This window comes from Syzygium oleosum, unplaced genomic scaffold (assembly GCF_021117445.2).
Source record: "Syzygium oleosum isolate NSW1041296 unplaced genomic scaffold, Sole_v2.1 Sole_v2.04, whole genome shotgun sequence".
NCBI classification, from domain to species: domain Eukaryota; kingdom Viridiplantae; phylum Streptophyta; class Magnoliopsida; order Myrtales; family Myrtaceae; genus Syzygium; species Syzygium oleosum.
In genome coordinates, this window is record NW_026607488.1 from 2,462,309 (window position 1) to 2,478,351 (window position 16,043).

The following is a 16,043-nucleotide window of genomic DNA, read 5'->3' on the forward strand; positions in this document are numbered from 1 at the left end:
GAATGATGATGCAAAAACCTTTAAAATTGCATTGCACCGGTGCACTCCGTTTAACGTAGGATTCAGTTTTCCAGGGGAAATCCAATTTTTGACGAAAATTTCGAGATAGCATCTGGGCGTTGCTCAAGACAGGGAAAACATGTTGTTGGAATTGCATTGTGCCTTCGTATATTTCATGGGGTTTTAGGTCCATCAAATAGCTTTATGCTTTAATAAAAACCCATTTCCAAAATCTTTTCCAAAGCTGCATAGGACTTGTACGCATCTAAACGATGAGTGAGGCGCATAATTCATTTCATCTGGGCACGCTTGGGCTGTCAAATGACCAAGCATATTACCGAATCATCGGTGATTATTCTTTTATATCGAAATCTTGACAAGAGATGAATCAAAGTTCTAAGTCCTTTACGAAAGCCATGTAACAGAGGATCTTGGAAGCAAGTGTATCTTCCTTGCCCTGATTTCGATACAAAGAAATCTAGTGGAACGTCTAAATTCCCGTGTGCATCCGTGCTGCCGAAACGTGGAAGGACATCATTGGCCCCTGCCACGTGAGCATCATCATCATTCCCAGTAACGTCCACTTTCATCCACTTGAGCTTTGGCGGAGTCAGCAGCCAACACCCACCAGTCCCAAGCTCTGCTCCAGCTCCAGCTCCAGCTCCACTCATCATCCATGGCCCTAGCCGTTGCTTCTTCCTCGCTGTCCACCCTCCCAACCAGGTCGGACTCGCTGCTCCTTTCATTCACAGCTTAGCGTTTGACCCTTTTGAGTTCTCGTTCATTCACAGAATACGAGTCGATTTTTGTGTCGTGTCATATTCAGCGATGCCTTTGTTTTGGTGGCAGGGAAAGCCCGAGAAAATGGTTTCCTGGGAAAATCGCGGCCAGTGCAACCTCGCCGGTGAGGACTTGCGTGAAGGCGACCAAAGGGGTCTCGAGCGTTTGCGAGCCACTTCCTCCTGATCGGCCTCTCTGGTTTCCTGGTAGCTCGCCTCCTGAGTGGCTTGATGGCAGGTAATTTTCACTCTTTTTGGGACATCAAGAAGAGATAGTTCGACAACGTTCATGGTAGAGTCTAAGTAACGAGCTTGCTTTACACGGCTACATGACTGTTTTAGACTGGGACTTGCTCATCTTTAAATCTTCTACGCTTACATTTTGTGACATTGGCTATAAGCGACCTTAGTTCAGGAATTTGCATATTCTTTGTCGCCTAATCTTTTCGCTTTTGTTTGTGTTTGCTTAATTTGTTTGACATATGAATGAGCTTCCATATGATTACTATTGCGTAATGGAGACATGACGCGGTTCATGGTAATTTCATTGCAGCCTTCCAGGAGATTTCGGCTTCGACCCACTTGGCCTTGGTATGAATTCGTATTGGTGTTATATTGTCAAATAAAATATACACCGATGTTTATGAACTGTCTGAAGTGGAGAACCGAATGATGGAGTGATGTAAATCTCTTGAGAGAAGGTTCATGCTTGGGGACTGTATTAAGTACAGGCTTGTGACAGGCTTCAAAGTGTTCAAGAAAGTAGCTTTTGGCTGAAATGTACACCGCCCGCAGCGGCTGCGTTGGCTTGCGCTCTAGTCCCCCCACGAAGGGATCAGAGTTCGAACCCCAGCGTAGTCGTTAGGGATTCTTAAGTGTGGCGCCGTGGTGGTGGGTCCTGCGCTAGCGTCACCCCAGGTTTACCCCTCCGGCTGTCGGCCGTGCGGGGGGTTCCTGAGTTATCAAAAAAAAAAAAAAAATACTCTGATGTGGGGGTGTTATATTGTGGCGCCCGTAAATCTAGCTAAATCTCATCTTAGTTATGAATTTTGAAGAAGTGTGATATAAAATGTATTTTCTTTGAAGGGGTTATCTTGGAATTACATGGCATGATTCTTAATAGTGTTTCTGTCTGTATTATCGATATTAATGCATCAACGGGTGCAGGGTCTGATCCAGAGTTGCTCAAGTGGTTTGCACAAGCCGAACTGATGCATAGCAGATGGGCAATGCTCGGGGTGGCTGGAATCCTGATTCCTGAATTGCTCGGAAGAGCAGGCTTCATAGAAAACTACTCATGGTACAATGCCGGCACTCAAGAATACTTTGCTGATACCACGACCTTATTTGTGGTGCAATTAGCCTTGATGGGTTGGGTAGAGGGAAGAAGGTGGGCTGATATGATTAAGCCGGGCAGTGTCGACATTGATTTCAAGCTCCCACACATAAAGAAACCAAAGCCTGACGTTGGTTATCCTGGCGGCTTTTGGTTTGATCCATTGATGTGGGGGAGGGGTTCTCCAGAGCCCGTCATGGTATTAAGGACCAAGGAAATAAAAAATGGACGCCTAGCGATGCTAGCATTTGTGGGGTTCTTGTTCCAAGCCATTTACACAGGCGACAGCCCCATTGAGAACTTATTGAATCACATTGCAGACCCTGGTCACTGCAACATTTTTTCGGTATTGTCTCATCTCATCTACTTCGATTTTCCATGGACTGTGCTGGTTAGACCGCATTTATAGAATGTGCAACAGATTTTCGCTTATTATGAGCCTCAAGAAACGATGTTTCACTGCAGGCTTTCACGTCCAGTTGATGTTACGTGAATGCAGGATCGATTTTAGGAAAAAAGAGAGATACTGGTGAGAAGTTACGGCTGAAAAGTCCGTGCCTCCGGGGCATTGTTTCTGTTGTTTCAATAGACTTGAGCAGAATCTCTGTACATACCAGGAACCCCAACTTGGTTTTCTTTTCTCGATCAATATAATTCCATTCATCTTTTTGTTACACGCTTCTTTGTATAAGTGGCTGATCCTGCTCATGGTGATGCATTCTTTGGCCTGTTTGCAAGCTTTAGCTCCATAAATCTAAAGCCATTCAGTGCTGGTAATTCTCAATGTAAATATGAGGCCAATGATCCATTGAAGTCCTCGAGAATACCAGTTTTGTTGAGGACACGAATCTTGTTTGAGGTGGTACTTGCAGAATCTTGTTACAGGGGCACTGTAATATTCGAGGGATTAGACCTTGCACAGAAATAATAGAAGCAGGAATGCTAAAAGCTTGTGTTGTTTGCCACGTTCCTACTAGTATATGCTTTCCCTCGGAGCTGACCTGGTCAAGAGAAGGTGATGATTTACCTCTCTATATAGATCCCTCTTCTATTTTGTCCTTCCAATCCTATTTTTAGAATTTCATGGTGTTTTGCCAATTCCATCCACCGAAATTGACATGTTTCTGCAAAACCAAATCAATCAAAATAATCTGTCAAAGCAGCCACCCGGAGAAACTACGTGACCTGGAAGAAGAATTACAGACTCCAAATTTTCTCCTTCATCATACATTATGAAATGTTTAATATAAGAATAGTTTAATCCTGTATAACATGCATTCTTGCGCGGCGGTGATAAGGTTCGACTGGAAATGGCTTTCGCTGCTGTTTACCCTGTCCTCCTCTCCCTCCTTATCATCTCCTTCACAACATTGTCTCTGTCCGCACCCGAAGATGTTCTTCTCCAATTCAAGAGGTCTTTAGGGAATGTCGATGCTTTGGATTCATGGGCTTCTGGATCGCGTCCGTGCGATGGTTGGATCGGCATCATTTGCTTTGATGGAATCATCACGGGGCTCCATCTTTCTGCCATGGGCTTGTCCGGACAGATTGACATCGATGCACTGCAGAACTTACCTGGCCTCAGGACTCTCAGCTTCACGAACAATTTCTTCGAGGGTCCAATGCCAGAATTCTATCGCCTGGGTACGATAAAGTCCCTGCTGTTATCCAGGAACCAGTTCTCCGGGGAAATCCCGAGCGACTTTTTTCAGCGCATGGCGTCTCTCAAGAAGATCTGGCTCGCTAATAACAACTTCTCAGGGAACATACCAGAGTCCCTGATGCAACTCTCCAACCTTATGGAGCTTCACCTTGAAGGGAACGAATTCTCAGGGCGCATTCCTGTGATTAAGCACGAGAAGCTCATTTCCCTGGACCTGTCGGACAACAAGTTGGAGGGTGAAATCCCGGAAAGTTTGTCAAAATTCAATTCCAAGTCTTTCGAAGGGAATCCTGGACTTTGTGGGAAGCCACTTGATAAAGTCTGCCCTGGCAAAGAAACGCCTAGCACTGAGACGATATCTGTCAAACCGCCTCCGCCACCTCCACCGCTCAATGAACAGAAAAGCGGTGAAGGGCTCAGCGTGATTCTGTGGACAGTGGCGGGATTGGTGGCTGCCGTGATTCTTCTGACTGCAATAGTTTCTTCCAGGCGTAGAAGGGATGATGATTTCAGCATTTTAGGGAAAGAGAACGTCCGCGAGGTCGTCCCAGTCCCGATCCCCGGTGTGAAGCCCATGAGAACAGGGTCTAGCAAGAAAGGCAGTGTGTCAAAAAGAAAGGCTCAGAGCAGCAAGCACGGTTTGGGAAATCTCGTGATGCTGAGTGACGAGAAGGGTGAATTCGGATTGGCTGATCTAATGAGGGCCTCCGCGGAGGTGCTCGGAAACGGTGGGTTGGGTTCTGCATACAAGGCCGTGATGTCGAACGGCTTGTCCGTGGTGGTGAAGAGGATGCGGGAAATGAATGCTTTAGAGAAAGATGAGTTCGATGCCGAGATTAGACGTTATGCTAATTTACGGCATCCAAATATACTGACACCACTGGCCTACCATTTTAGGAGAGAAGAGAAGCTCTTGGTTTCGGAATACATTCCTAAGGGCAGCTTGTTATACATATTACATGGTACGCTAATATGAACATACGTTCTTCTGCTAGTTTTGGAAATGATATTTCCACGAGCACATTTGTTATCATAACATGTTAATATTGAGGAGATGAAAGATTTCATGAAAGATTCAATTTATCTTATACAATCCCCTCAAACTGTTGATGAAATCTAATGTTTTGCCAATTTCTGATATTACATACTTTGATTCTTCAGGCGATCGTGGAATTAGTCACGGAGAGCTGAATTGGCCAACCCGGTTGAAGATCGTTCAGGGAGTCGCGAGCGGACTAGCTTTTCTCCATTCAGAGTTTGCATCCTACGACCTGCCTCATGGAAACCTCAAGTCAAGCAACATTCTTCTGAGCTCAGATCATGAGCCATTGCTCAATGACTACGGCTTGCATCCCCTGATCAACCCCTCTCAAGCTGCGCAAACCTTGTTTGCATATAAGGCGCCAGAGATTTCGCAGCAAGGGAGCATCTCACCGAAGTGTGATGTTTATTGTCTCGGATTAATCATCCTCGAAGTCCTCACAGGGAAGTTCCCTTCTCAGTATATCAACAGCGGGAAGAGCGGAACTGATGTTGTGATGTTGGTTCACACAGCGATCTCAGAGGAAAGGGAGGCCGAAGTCATTGATCCAGAGATAGCAGGATCGATAGAGTCAAAAAGTGAGATGCTGCGACTCCTACATATAGGAGCTGCCTGCACAGAGAAGAACCCCGATTATCGGCTTGACCTGAGAGAAGCAATTACAAAATTGGAAGAGTTACAAGTGTGAGGCAATTTTGTTTCTGGACTCCATGTGCTATCGACATTTTTAGTTGACAGGATAGAACGTCTTGAATCCCAAGTTCTGCTCGTTCCCTGATCGAGTGCCGTAACTATCAACACTTGGAATCTGCCACTCGATGCTTAGGCCAAGATACACTGATTGTATCATCCTTTCCCGAGGAAGACGGAACGTTAAGGGTGGCCTTGAAGGCGAGGCTTGTGGCTACTTTCCACCAATAGCTTACAGCTTATCGAATCTCGATCTTTGATTCAAACTTATTTTTGCTTTGTCATTACCCTTTCATAGTAGGGAAGCTCAGTGTGAAAAGCATCACCCCTCGATTTCCAGGAGAAGGATTTCTTTGTCAAGCCTGTGCTACAATGAGATTGTGACCGAGGATTGAGTCTCTGAATTTGAATTCCATAAGAAATGTCTTGACTGCCTTCAAACGTAGATTCTGCAATAGACAGCCCCTTCACTCTTTTTTGTACAGTGTGTGAATCTTTTTCCTTTTACCTGAGAAGTGCATTGGTTTTAGCAAAAAAAAGAGAAGTGCATTGGTTTTCCATGGGATCTCTGGCTACATTGTCCTATGATTTGTGCAACAATGTTCGGGTTAATACAACGAAAAATCATAAACTGGTACATCTGTGACAATTTTACCCAAAATTAATTTTTTGACCACGAAAAACCTCAAACTGGTATACCTGTGACAAATTTACCCCAAACTAATTTTTTGACCATTAAAAACTCAGAACTGGTACATTTGCGACAAATTTACCCTCCGTTAGTTTCCATGAAATTGAATTAATACCTCAAAAAATCATAAACCGGTACGCCTGTGACAAACGGAGGGTAAAACATAAAATTGGTACATCCGTCAATTGCCGCGTATCATTTAATAAAATAATTTGACAGTAAAATTTAACGGAAATAAACTGAGGGTAAATTTATCACAAGTGTACCAGTTTGGGGTTTTTGGTGGTCAAAAAATTAGTTCAGAGTAAAATTGTCATATGCGTATCAGTTTAGGGTTTTTCGCAATATTAACCCAAAATTTTCTTTCACAGTTCTGCTCAGACCTCTTTTGTTTCCTGTAAAAATCTTCCTCTTCTCTCTCCAAGGAAAATGGGTTGCGGCACGATGGTTTTATATCCAAAATGTCACATGATTACACGGAATACGACTCAAATTCAATAGTAATTGCGACATCATATTTTACAACGTGAAACCTCAACAATTTATAAAACGTAACCATAGACCCTTTAATTTGCAGCGATCTAAAACAAATAGGATGGCATTGCACGTTCCTTTAATCTATAATCAAACCTGCAACTCATCACGTCATTAATGTTTGGCATGCAAACATTTATCCCAGACCAGAAAGATCAATCACAACATAAAAGAAGCCCACCAAGCCCGTTCAAAAGTCTGAGCGGGCCTGGACCGTCTGGAACCAGCATGCGATTGGTGGCCTCATCACCATGATCCTTTTGACAATTGCTGCTGCTGAATCTGTTTGAACGTTCCATTCAATTCAATCCTCACCTACCACGGTCAACCCACATCTACAAAAATTGCCAGTGCATAACTCTCCATCTGTTCTTCTTGGTTTGGTAGATTTCAGTGCTCGTGAAGCGAAAAATACCAGAGAGAGAAAAGAAAGCCCGGAAATGGGTTCTGCAACAACGTCGCAGATTGTGGAGAAACTGAAGCTCACGCCCCACCCGGAAGGTGGGTTTTACTCCGAGACCTTCAGGGACACTTCTGTTCTCCTCTCCAGATCTCAGCTTCCACCTCAATGTAAGTTCTCGATCGTGCACGCACTTGAGGTCTGCAACTTTATTTCCATTTGTTTTAAGTCCTAAAAAGCTTGCAACTTCCCAATTCCAATCTCTGTCTTCTTTTGTTTCTTCCAATGGATCATTGTATTTTGTTTGGATAGGGTGCGATGAGCTGCAGATGGTGATTGCTGATGTGGGAATTATCTAAAGTTGTGATTTTTTAACTTCATGAGTGAATTTATAGCGATCCGAGTGTTGCTACTATTGGCTCATCCATCTGGGTATTGGATTACTGATCAGGGAAAGGAAAAAAAAACACAAATTTGTGATTGCGAAATAAAATTCAATATCTGATGAGAGTTGCAGTCAAATCATTGGTCTAAATTACTGGTCTTTCTGTGTCTATGCTCGATGTTTTTGCTAATTATTTTCTAGTGACAGACCACAAGTTCACGACAATGCCAGGAAATCATTTGCTTTTAGTTATTTTCCTCTTTTTCTCATCACAAATATACTGAATTGTTTCGAATCACTTAATTCCAGACAAGGTTGATCGACCCGTGAGCACATCCATCTACTTTATGCTGCCGGCAGGGAGTGTCTCGCACCTCCACCGAATACCTTCTGCCGAGACCTGGCATTTTTATCTGGGAGAACCTCTCACGGTACGGCTAAATTCCAGTTTGTCATATCTTTGATAGGAATGATTTGCTTCAGTTTGCCTCTACTCTCAATTGAGAATTTTTTCCATTTTACGAAAAATTACTTCAGTTCCTTAGTATATTGGCACTTAGCTATGTGCTGAAAGAAAAGATGAAGATTTCGCACAAAATCCTTTTTGCAGGTATTGGAGTTGAATGACAAAGATGGAAGTGTCAAATTAACCTGCATTGGATCCGACCTGGTTGGAGACAATCAGCAACCACAGTACACAGTGCCTCCAAATGTGTGGTTCGGTTCTTTTCCGACGAAAGACTATACCATCTCTCCAGATGGTTCTGTGCTCAAAACTGCCCCGAGGGATGCGGAGAAACACTACTCTCTGGTGGGTTGTACTTGTGCGCCGGCCTTTCAGTTCCAGGACTTTGAGTTAGCTAAGCGGTCCGAGTTTCTTTCTCGGTTTCCCAATCTGGAGCCTATCCTCTCTATTCTCATCCTGCCTGTTTGAGGATTCAGTTCCCATGCTGTAGCTTGTTTATGTGTTGGGTACATCTCTGATGTATGCTTGGTGCTGTTGAATCCTTAATTGAGCATAAAATAAATGGCAACAATAACAATACTTATGTTACATAATGAGGAGATGATGTGTTTTCATACATTTAGTACTTGAGATAATAAAGGAATCCTGCACTTCCGACAGTCTTAATTTCGACGTGTGATTACATTCGTCTCTCGTGCTGTGCTAAATGAATTGCACGGCTCTGTTAAGCTGTATATCCATAAATTGGTTTGTAGATTCAACAGCTATGACTCTTACCGCAGCTATATGGTCTTTAGGACATTGATCTGTTATCACTGTCAAGAGGCAAACTTTTGATCATTGATGGTATGAACATTAAAGATTGGCACATACATGTCATAAACCCTGGGTTCTTTACCATCGCAATTGCTGGTCACTTACGAAAGAAAGTGCACACCACTAAAACGTGCCTCACCAAGACCAGATCTGAACCTTATACGCCGAATTTCACTTGCTGACAATGACAATAATCACACAGTTTGTCAAAAACAGGTACTGGATCTTCAACTTATAATGCTATCTGCTTGACGAGCACACTGAGTGGGAGTAATCCCATGTTTTTGCTAATCAGAGTCATTGAACACGCAGTGAAAGAGAAGCCTTGATAGCTCACTTTGTGCTCTTTAGGGGAAAAAGAAAGAACAGAAACGAAAGTAAATCTGGTTTAGTTAATATATGCCATTCCATCCAATTTGCGGTCATCACTCCATATATGGTTTTCATCTAAGCTACTAGAGCCATTTATATCCATCAATCGAACTCAAGAAACTCCATTATTCTCCTCAGGGAAACCTTCTGATCCATAGCCTTTCTCTATGCTCCTTGAGCCTGAGGAAGAAAGGAAATTACTTACAATTGCTCGTTCATTATAGGAGCAACACAAAACTTTCTTCATAGTCAAGTAACAGAACAGAACAATTTCACTCAATGGGGATGACGGAACATACAGAGTGCAAGATTACAAATTTGAGCAGTTTTCATTTTCTGTGCAAAGATATAGTTCTTCAAACTAACAGGATGATTGAAACTTAATCTCATGGACAAAAGAGACATGAGGAAATATGCCCTCTTTAATCTTCCAATTAGACTCTGGTCGTAGGAGGAGGAAGCTCTTCTTTTTAGGAGTCCTATAAGGGAAGTGGCAAAATGATGCGAAAATTTAGAAATGCCAAACTATTAAAGGTCTAAAGAAAATTAATCAGTGCACGTGGAAATCATATTCATATCCATCAATATTAATATGATAATTGGAATCTTACCATCTAATTAATAAAACTAGATCGGAGATTTTGGGACTAATAATTAAGTAAATATTCAGTATATATCACTTTGCCTGTTCATGTAAGATAAGACACAGAGCAGAATGGCAAGGTCTCCTCCCCCTAGAAAACCAACGTGTCGAGTGCACAAACGCAACGAAAACTGAACTTTGAGAACGTGTCAACGCCATAGGTCAAGTTCACGAGAAGCCACTGCAACACTCGCTTTTGCCACTTCGGCCTCTTTCTTCACCTTCGTCTTCTTCTGCACGCTCCAAACCCTTTCGTTCCCGGTTATCAATGGCGCGTTCTCTTCAGGAGTTCGACACTCGTCTGGACGCTGCTTCACCATCATCATCATGCTTCAAAGGTTCTTTCTGGTTTCTTCTTTCCTTAAATGAAGTGCAAACATGTCTCTTTTTTTCTTTCTTGCTGATGTTCTCATGATTTTCTAGTTTCTTTACGGTTCTTACCGTTTTGAAAATCGCAAGTGCGCCAAGTGAGTGCAACCCCACGTCCAAAAAAGTGTTTCTGGATTCCGTGATGCAAGCTAATTCGATGCGACGTTGTTTCGCTCATTTTTTTGATCTTCACAGGCAATTTTAATGTGTTTTGCTGACGGAAAATAGACAACTCCGAGTGGATTACTTGGAGTTTTATGGGGTCAGGCGATCGTGGAAGGAATTCTCCACGTTCTTCATTAAATGAGACTATACCGAATGTGCGCTACACGTACCATTTACGCCGAATTGGGTCGGGGAGGCCAATTAAAATTTCAAATAATGAACAAACGAAGCAAAGAACATGTCTAGTTTTTTCTTTTGAGTTGAGAGGCGATAGAGGAATCTCTCTTTTAAACAATACTATAGATAGATGCGTATGTGTGAGAATTCGGTATGTGTACTAGTAACTCTCAAGCAATCATCTCATGATTTAATAGCCATTTGTGAAAATGCTTTTTCTTCAAAATGAAATTTTCATGTATAATCTCATCATGAAATAGGTTAAGAGTGCACTGTTGGCAAAATTTGATTGCTAATGAAGATAGATAAATAATAATAGATCCTTAATGCTTTGATACGTGATGACAATCATTGTCCTTAAGGTATCATTTGCCCCCATTATTGTTGCTAACGGGTTTAGAATAAATATACCTCCAGGATATACACTAAAGCCGCAGAGAAACGAGTTCAGCAATTACTTAATTTCTCTCTTGGAATTTCACCTTGAATGTGTTGTTAAAGTTGTGTATACGAAAAGAGAAAAAGAGAGAGTTTCGAAGAAGTTGTAGTTATGAACAGTTGTGGTTATAATAAATAATGTGTGATTTTGTCTCTATTAACAGATAACCAATCAACACACCTCTTGGGAATAGGTACATTATCCCCAACCATCACCACTCTTCACGTTAAGAATAACTTCTGTTCATAACCACCGATAACTTCTTTTTAGGACGAAAGTCACCTCCTTTCATAATCAAAAGTCACATCTTCTCTTAACCAAGAGTCACATCTTTTATGATAATAAACTATTTCAACAATCCCCCACTTAGTTTGTTATCTGCACTAATTTACATAAATTCATACATACAAGAAGGTATCTTTTAAGATTTGAACCTTCAATTAGTGTAAATAATTCCATTAACGAAATCAATGGTAGATAAACTTTGAACCATGATTCTGCTTGTTAATCAAATTATCACACATATGAATTTATACACATTCGGTTGGAAATTTCCTATGCCTAAGCACTTTTATGGCCTTGTGCTCCCTCTTGCATTCATGAACATATACAAAAGTTCATCCGACGTTTGTTAGAAGTGGCACCACTTCTTACGTTCATATAGGTGAAGTTCCTAAATTATTAACTTAGCATTGCCTTGCTAAAACCTTGAACTTCATTAAGAGTGTTTCTTACACTCACCCTTCTAACTTTCCATGAATACTAACCTTATGCCCCAGTACTAGATCACCGTCAAGTTATAATAGCCTGTTGTTACCCATTTAACTTTAATAATTTCATTAGAAATTATAAAGTTGGGTTTCCACTATGCTTGACTATTATCAATTGGTCTAAGACCCATTCCCGTGGCAATGCTGCTTATTAAACCTCTTGAGAGTCCTTTAGTGAATGGATCAGCCAAGTTATTATTTGTCTGAACATAAATTACTGAAATAATTCCATCAGTAATTAATTGTCGAATATACTCATATCGCAAACTAATATGTCTAGATTTTCCATTGTATATTTTGTTATATGCCTTAGACATAGTTGCCTCACTATTACAATGTAAAGATATGGCTGCCATTGGTTGTTGCCACAACTCTATATCCAATAGCAAATTCCACAGCCATCCAGCTTCTTTACCAGCCACCGATATTGATATAAATTCGGATTTCATTGTTGAATGAGCTGTACATGTTTGCTTCTTTGATGCCCAAGAAACTGCACCATTTTGCAAGCTTGAAGACCCATCCAGATGTTGACTTGTTATCAATCGTGCTAGTTATCCAACTAGCATTTGAATATCCTTCTAGTACTGCCGGTTGTCTTTCATAAAATTGACCATAATGCATTGTTTTCTTTAAATAACCAAGAATTCTACTAATAGTCTTCCAATGCACAATATTAGGATTACTAGTAAATCCGGACAATTTACACACAATATAGGCTATATCTGGTCTAGTGCAATGCATATCATACATCAGACTTCCAATTGCATTAGCATATTCTAATTGTGCTAAATGTTGTCCAGTATTTTCCATCAATTTAATTGATACATCATATGATACATTAGAATCTCTAACTCCAAATACTGGTATTTTTGAATAATTTTCTCCACATAGTGGCATTGACTTAAAGCATAACCCCCACTATGTTTGATCACTTTGATACCTAAAATTGTATCTATTTCTCCCAAATCTTTCATTTTGAATTGAGAATATAGATGCCTTTTAGTTTCATCTATACCATGCATATTTGTACCAATAATCAACATATCATCAACATATAAACAGATTATAACTCCATACTTTTTGGTAAATTTTGAGTAAATGCACTTATCAGCATTATTATGCTTGAATCCATATGATAAAACCACTGAATCAAATTGTTCATGCCTTTGTTTCGGTGCTTGCTTCAAACCATATAATGATTTGTTTAACTTACAAACAATATTCTCATTTCTAAGTAGAACAAAACCTTTAGGTTGTTCCATATACACCTCATCTTCTAGTTTACCATTTAGAAAAACTGTTTTAACATCCATTGGATGCACATGCAATCTATAAATTGATGCCAAAGCTAACAGAACTCTAATGGATGTTTTTTGAGCAACCGGTGCATATGTATCAAAGTAGTCAATTCCCTTTTTCTGCTTATAACCCTTTGCTACTAACCTTGCTTTAAAGGTTTGTAACGTACCATCTAGATTATACTTTCTTCTAAATGCCCATTTGCATCAGATTGGATTTGATCCAAGAGGCAAGTCAACTAACGTCCATGTATTGTCAGCAATAACTGAATCAATTTCATCATTAATTGCTTCTTTCCAAAATAATGCATCTCTAGATGTCATTGCCTCGCTGAACGTCCTTGGATATTCATCCAAGTAAAATAACATGGGTAATTTATTCACAACCTTTTCCCTATCTCATTCTACTAAGAGAGTTACAAAATCGGAACCGAAGTCTTTCGTTTTCTTCACTCTTTGACTTCTCCTTGGCTCGCTTGGAGAATCAAATAGTTTTCTTTTAATCGATGAAGGATTGCTTACGTCAATTGTTGCTTGTGAATATGCTAACATATCATTTGAATCGTTAAGAAACTTGTGTTCAAGAAATTCAACATCTCTTGATTCCACAATAACATTAGATTTCATAATAACATTAGATTCAATATCTAATAAGCGATAAGCTTGAGAATTTTCAGCATATTCAATAAACACACTTTTTAACGCCCTTGGTCCTAATACGGTTCGCTTAGGATCAGGAATTCTATAGTATGCAAGGCATCCCCGTACTTTAAAGTATTGGATATTCGGAACCCTTCCTTTCTATAATTCATATGGAGATATCTTAAATTTCTTTGAATGAATTTTGTTGTGAATGTGACATGCAGTCAGAAGTGCTTCTTCTTGCAAATTTATTGGCAGTTTTGCTTGTAAGATCATGGAATTAACCATATCCACCAAAATTCGATTCTTTCTTTCTGTCAATCCATTTTGTTGTGGTGTATAAGGTACACTTACTTGAGGCATAATACCATCATTTTCCTCACAAAATGCAAAAAAATCTAATGAGAAGTATTCTCCTCCACGATTACTTCTCAAAACTTTGATTTTTGCGTCCTTTTGATTTCAACCACCGCCTTGAATATCTTGAACATATCAAAAGCTTGATCTTTTGGTTTCATTAGGTAAACATGTGTATATCTAGAGTAATCATCAATAAATGTAATAAAATAACGATTTTCACCTCTAGTTACTACACCATTTATTTCAAAAATATCATAATGCACCATTTCAAGTACTTGAGTTGATCTTTCCACCTTTGAGAATGGTTTCTTAGTCATCTTTGCTTGTAAACATATTTCACAATCCTTCTTATCCAGATTATCACATGATATCATACTATTCATAAATTTCAAAGTACTATATCCAACATGTGATAATCTATTATGCCACAAGGAAGATGACTCAAGCATATAAATAGAAACGAAATTCTCATTAATACTTAATTTGAAGATTCCGTTACAAGAGTACCTTTTTCCAACAAACATCCCATACTTAGACAGGATGAGCTTATCAGCCTCCAACACGGCCTTAATTCCATTCTTGCACAACAAATCTGTTGATACAAGATTCTTATGAATATCATGAACATACAACACATTGATCAAAGTAAATTTCTTTCTGGAAGTGAATTGCAGTTCAACTGTGCATGTACCTTGAATAACTGTAGTATTGTGATTTCCCATCAACACTTGTTGTTTCTTCTCCATAGGTGTATAAGATTTGAATTGCTTCTTATCATTGCAGACATGCACATTTGCACCATAATCAAACCACCAATCCTTTGAATTATTCATAGTTGCCATGTTTAATTCAATCTCCATCCCAATTTGCAATTCAAAGACCATAGAAACTAATCCATTGGTGTTTTGCTCCACAATATTTGGGGTTGTGTCAACCTTTTGCTTTTTTTTATAGTGACACTCCTTCTTGTAGTGACCTTTTTTACCACAGTAAAAACAAGACTTGTCCTTCTTGAATGTGCTTTTGTTGCTAGACTTGTTGGTGATGTTGGTGTCAATGAACTTCCTCTTGTTTCCCCTCTTATTTTCTTTGTCTCTACTCATGTTGCCATTCTCAACAGAATGCACCTTGTTTGCAACTTCTTTCACGTAATTAGCCTTACATTCCCGAGAATCTTTCTCAATTCGAATGTGTTTTATCAAATTATCTACAAACAGGTTCTCGGTTGTATGGAGAAGTTTCTTTCGATAATCATTCCAAGTTGAAGGCAATTTTGAAATAATTGTAGCAACTTGAAGAGGTTCAGAAACTTCAATCATAAGGTCTTTGAGTTTGGCAACATATATTTGAAATTCCTCCACATGCTTAGAGATAGAATTTCCATTAATCATGGTAAATTCAAAATATTTCAAAGTAGTAAATCTATCTGTACCTTGTTTGTCGGTATTGTATTTGGTCTCCAAAGCATTCCAAATGTATCTGGGATTTGTGTAAGATCGAAATGTTTCATATAGACGATCTGACAGAGCATTGAGAATCCTTCCTCGGCGTCTCCTTTCATCATCCTCACGCCTTTTCCTTGCAGCTTTGATTTCATCGGAATCATCATCCTTTGGATTACGGATAGCGGGCAAGTTGGGATCCAAGATGTAGAAGACACATAATTCAGATAAAAGAAGGATCTATCGCGACCTTCGCACAACCTAGGGATTTGGCTAATGGATTACTAAGCCTAAACCTAGCTTGGGCTCTCCTAAGCCTATATCAATTAGCGACTTAAGGTTCGAGTTTTTAACATGCAAGATCATTTCAATTAGGAGTCACCGCTAATCTATTTTTGGTGGGTCGATTAAAAACCCAAGTAAAGTATAAGGAGTTCTATTTTATTCCTACGAACCAGAGATTATAGATTCTGGGACTTGATTACATTAGATTACTCTAATGCCCTTTCAATACCTTTTCTCTTTTATTTTTCAAAAAGAATATTTTGCAGGCAGCTTGAA

General features: G+C 39.9%; 3 protein-coding genes across 3 annotated transcripts; all 3 read left to right on the forward strand.

Annotated features, from left to right (window-relative positions):
* The first annotated feature begins 566 nt into the window (after nt 1–566).
* LOC115688213 (photosystem I chlorophyll a/b-binding protein 6, chloroplastic) lies at nt 567–2,791 on the forward strand. Its single transcript, XM_030613977.2, has 5 exons — nt 567–723; nt 850–1,017; nt 1,333–1,370; nt 1,947–2,461; nt 2,581–2,791. The coding sequence occupies exons 1-5, from the start codon at nt 677–679 to the stop codon at nt 2,596–2,598; spliced, it is 786 nt and encodes a 261-aa protein (XP_030469837.1). The 5' UTR covers nt 567–676; the 3' UTR covers nt 2,599–2,791.
* Nucleotides 2,792–2,944: 153 nt separating this feature from the next.
* LOC115688212 (pollen receptor-like kinase 3) lies at nt 2,945–5,994 on the forward strand. Its single transcript, XM_030613976.2, has 2 exons — nt 2,945–4,740; nt 4,940–5,994. The coding sequence occupies exons 1-2, from the start codon at nt 3,426–3,428 to the stop codon at nt 5,506–5,508; spliced, it is 1,884 nt and encodes a 627-aa protein (XP_030469836.1). The 5' UTR covers nt 2,945–3,425; the 3' UTR covers nt 5,509–5,994.
* A 1,024-nt stretch (nt 5,995–7,018) lies between these two features.
* LOC115688216 (uncharacterized) lies at nt 7,019–8,602 on the forward strand. The gene is made up of 3 exons (XM_030613982.2): nt 7,019–7,305; nt 7,830–7,951; nt 8,131–8,602. Exons 1-3 carry the CDS (start codon nt 7,176–7,178, stop codon nt 8,452–8,454), a joined length of 576 nt encoding a protein of 191 aa, XP_030469842.1. The 5' UTR covers nt 7,019–7,175; the 3' UTR covers nt 8,455–8,602.
* Nucleotides 8,603–16,043: the final 7,441 nt, after the last annotated feature.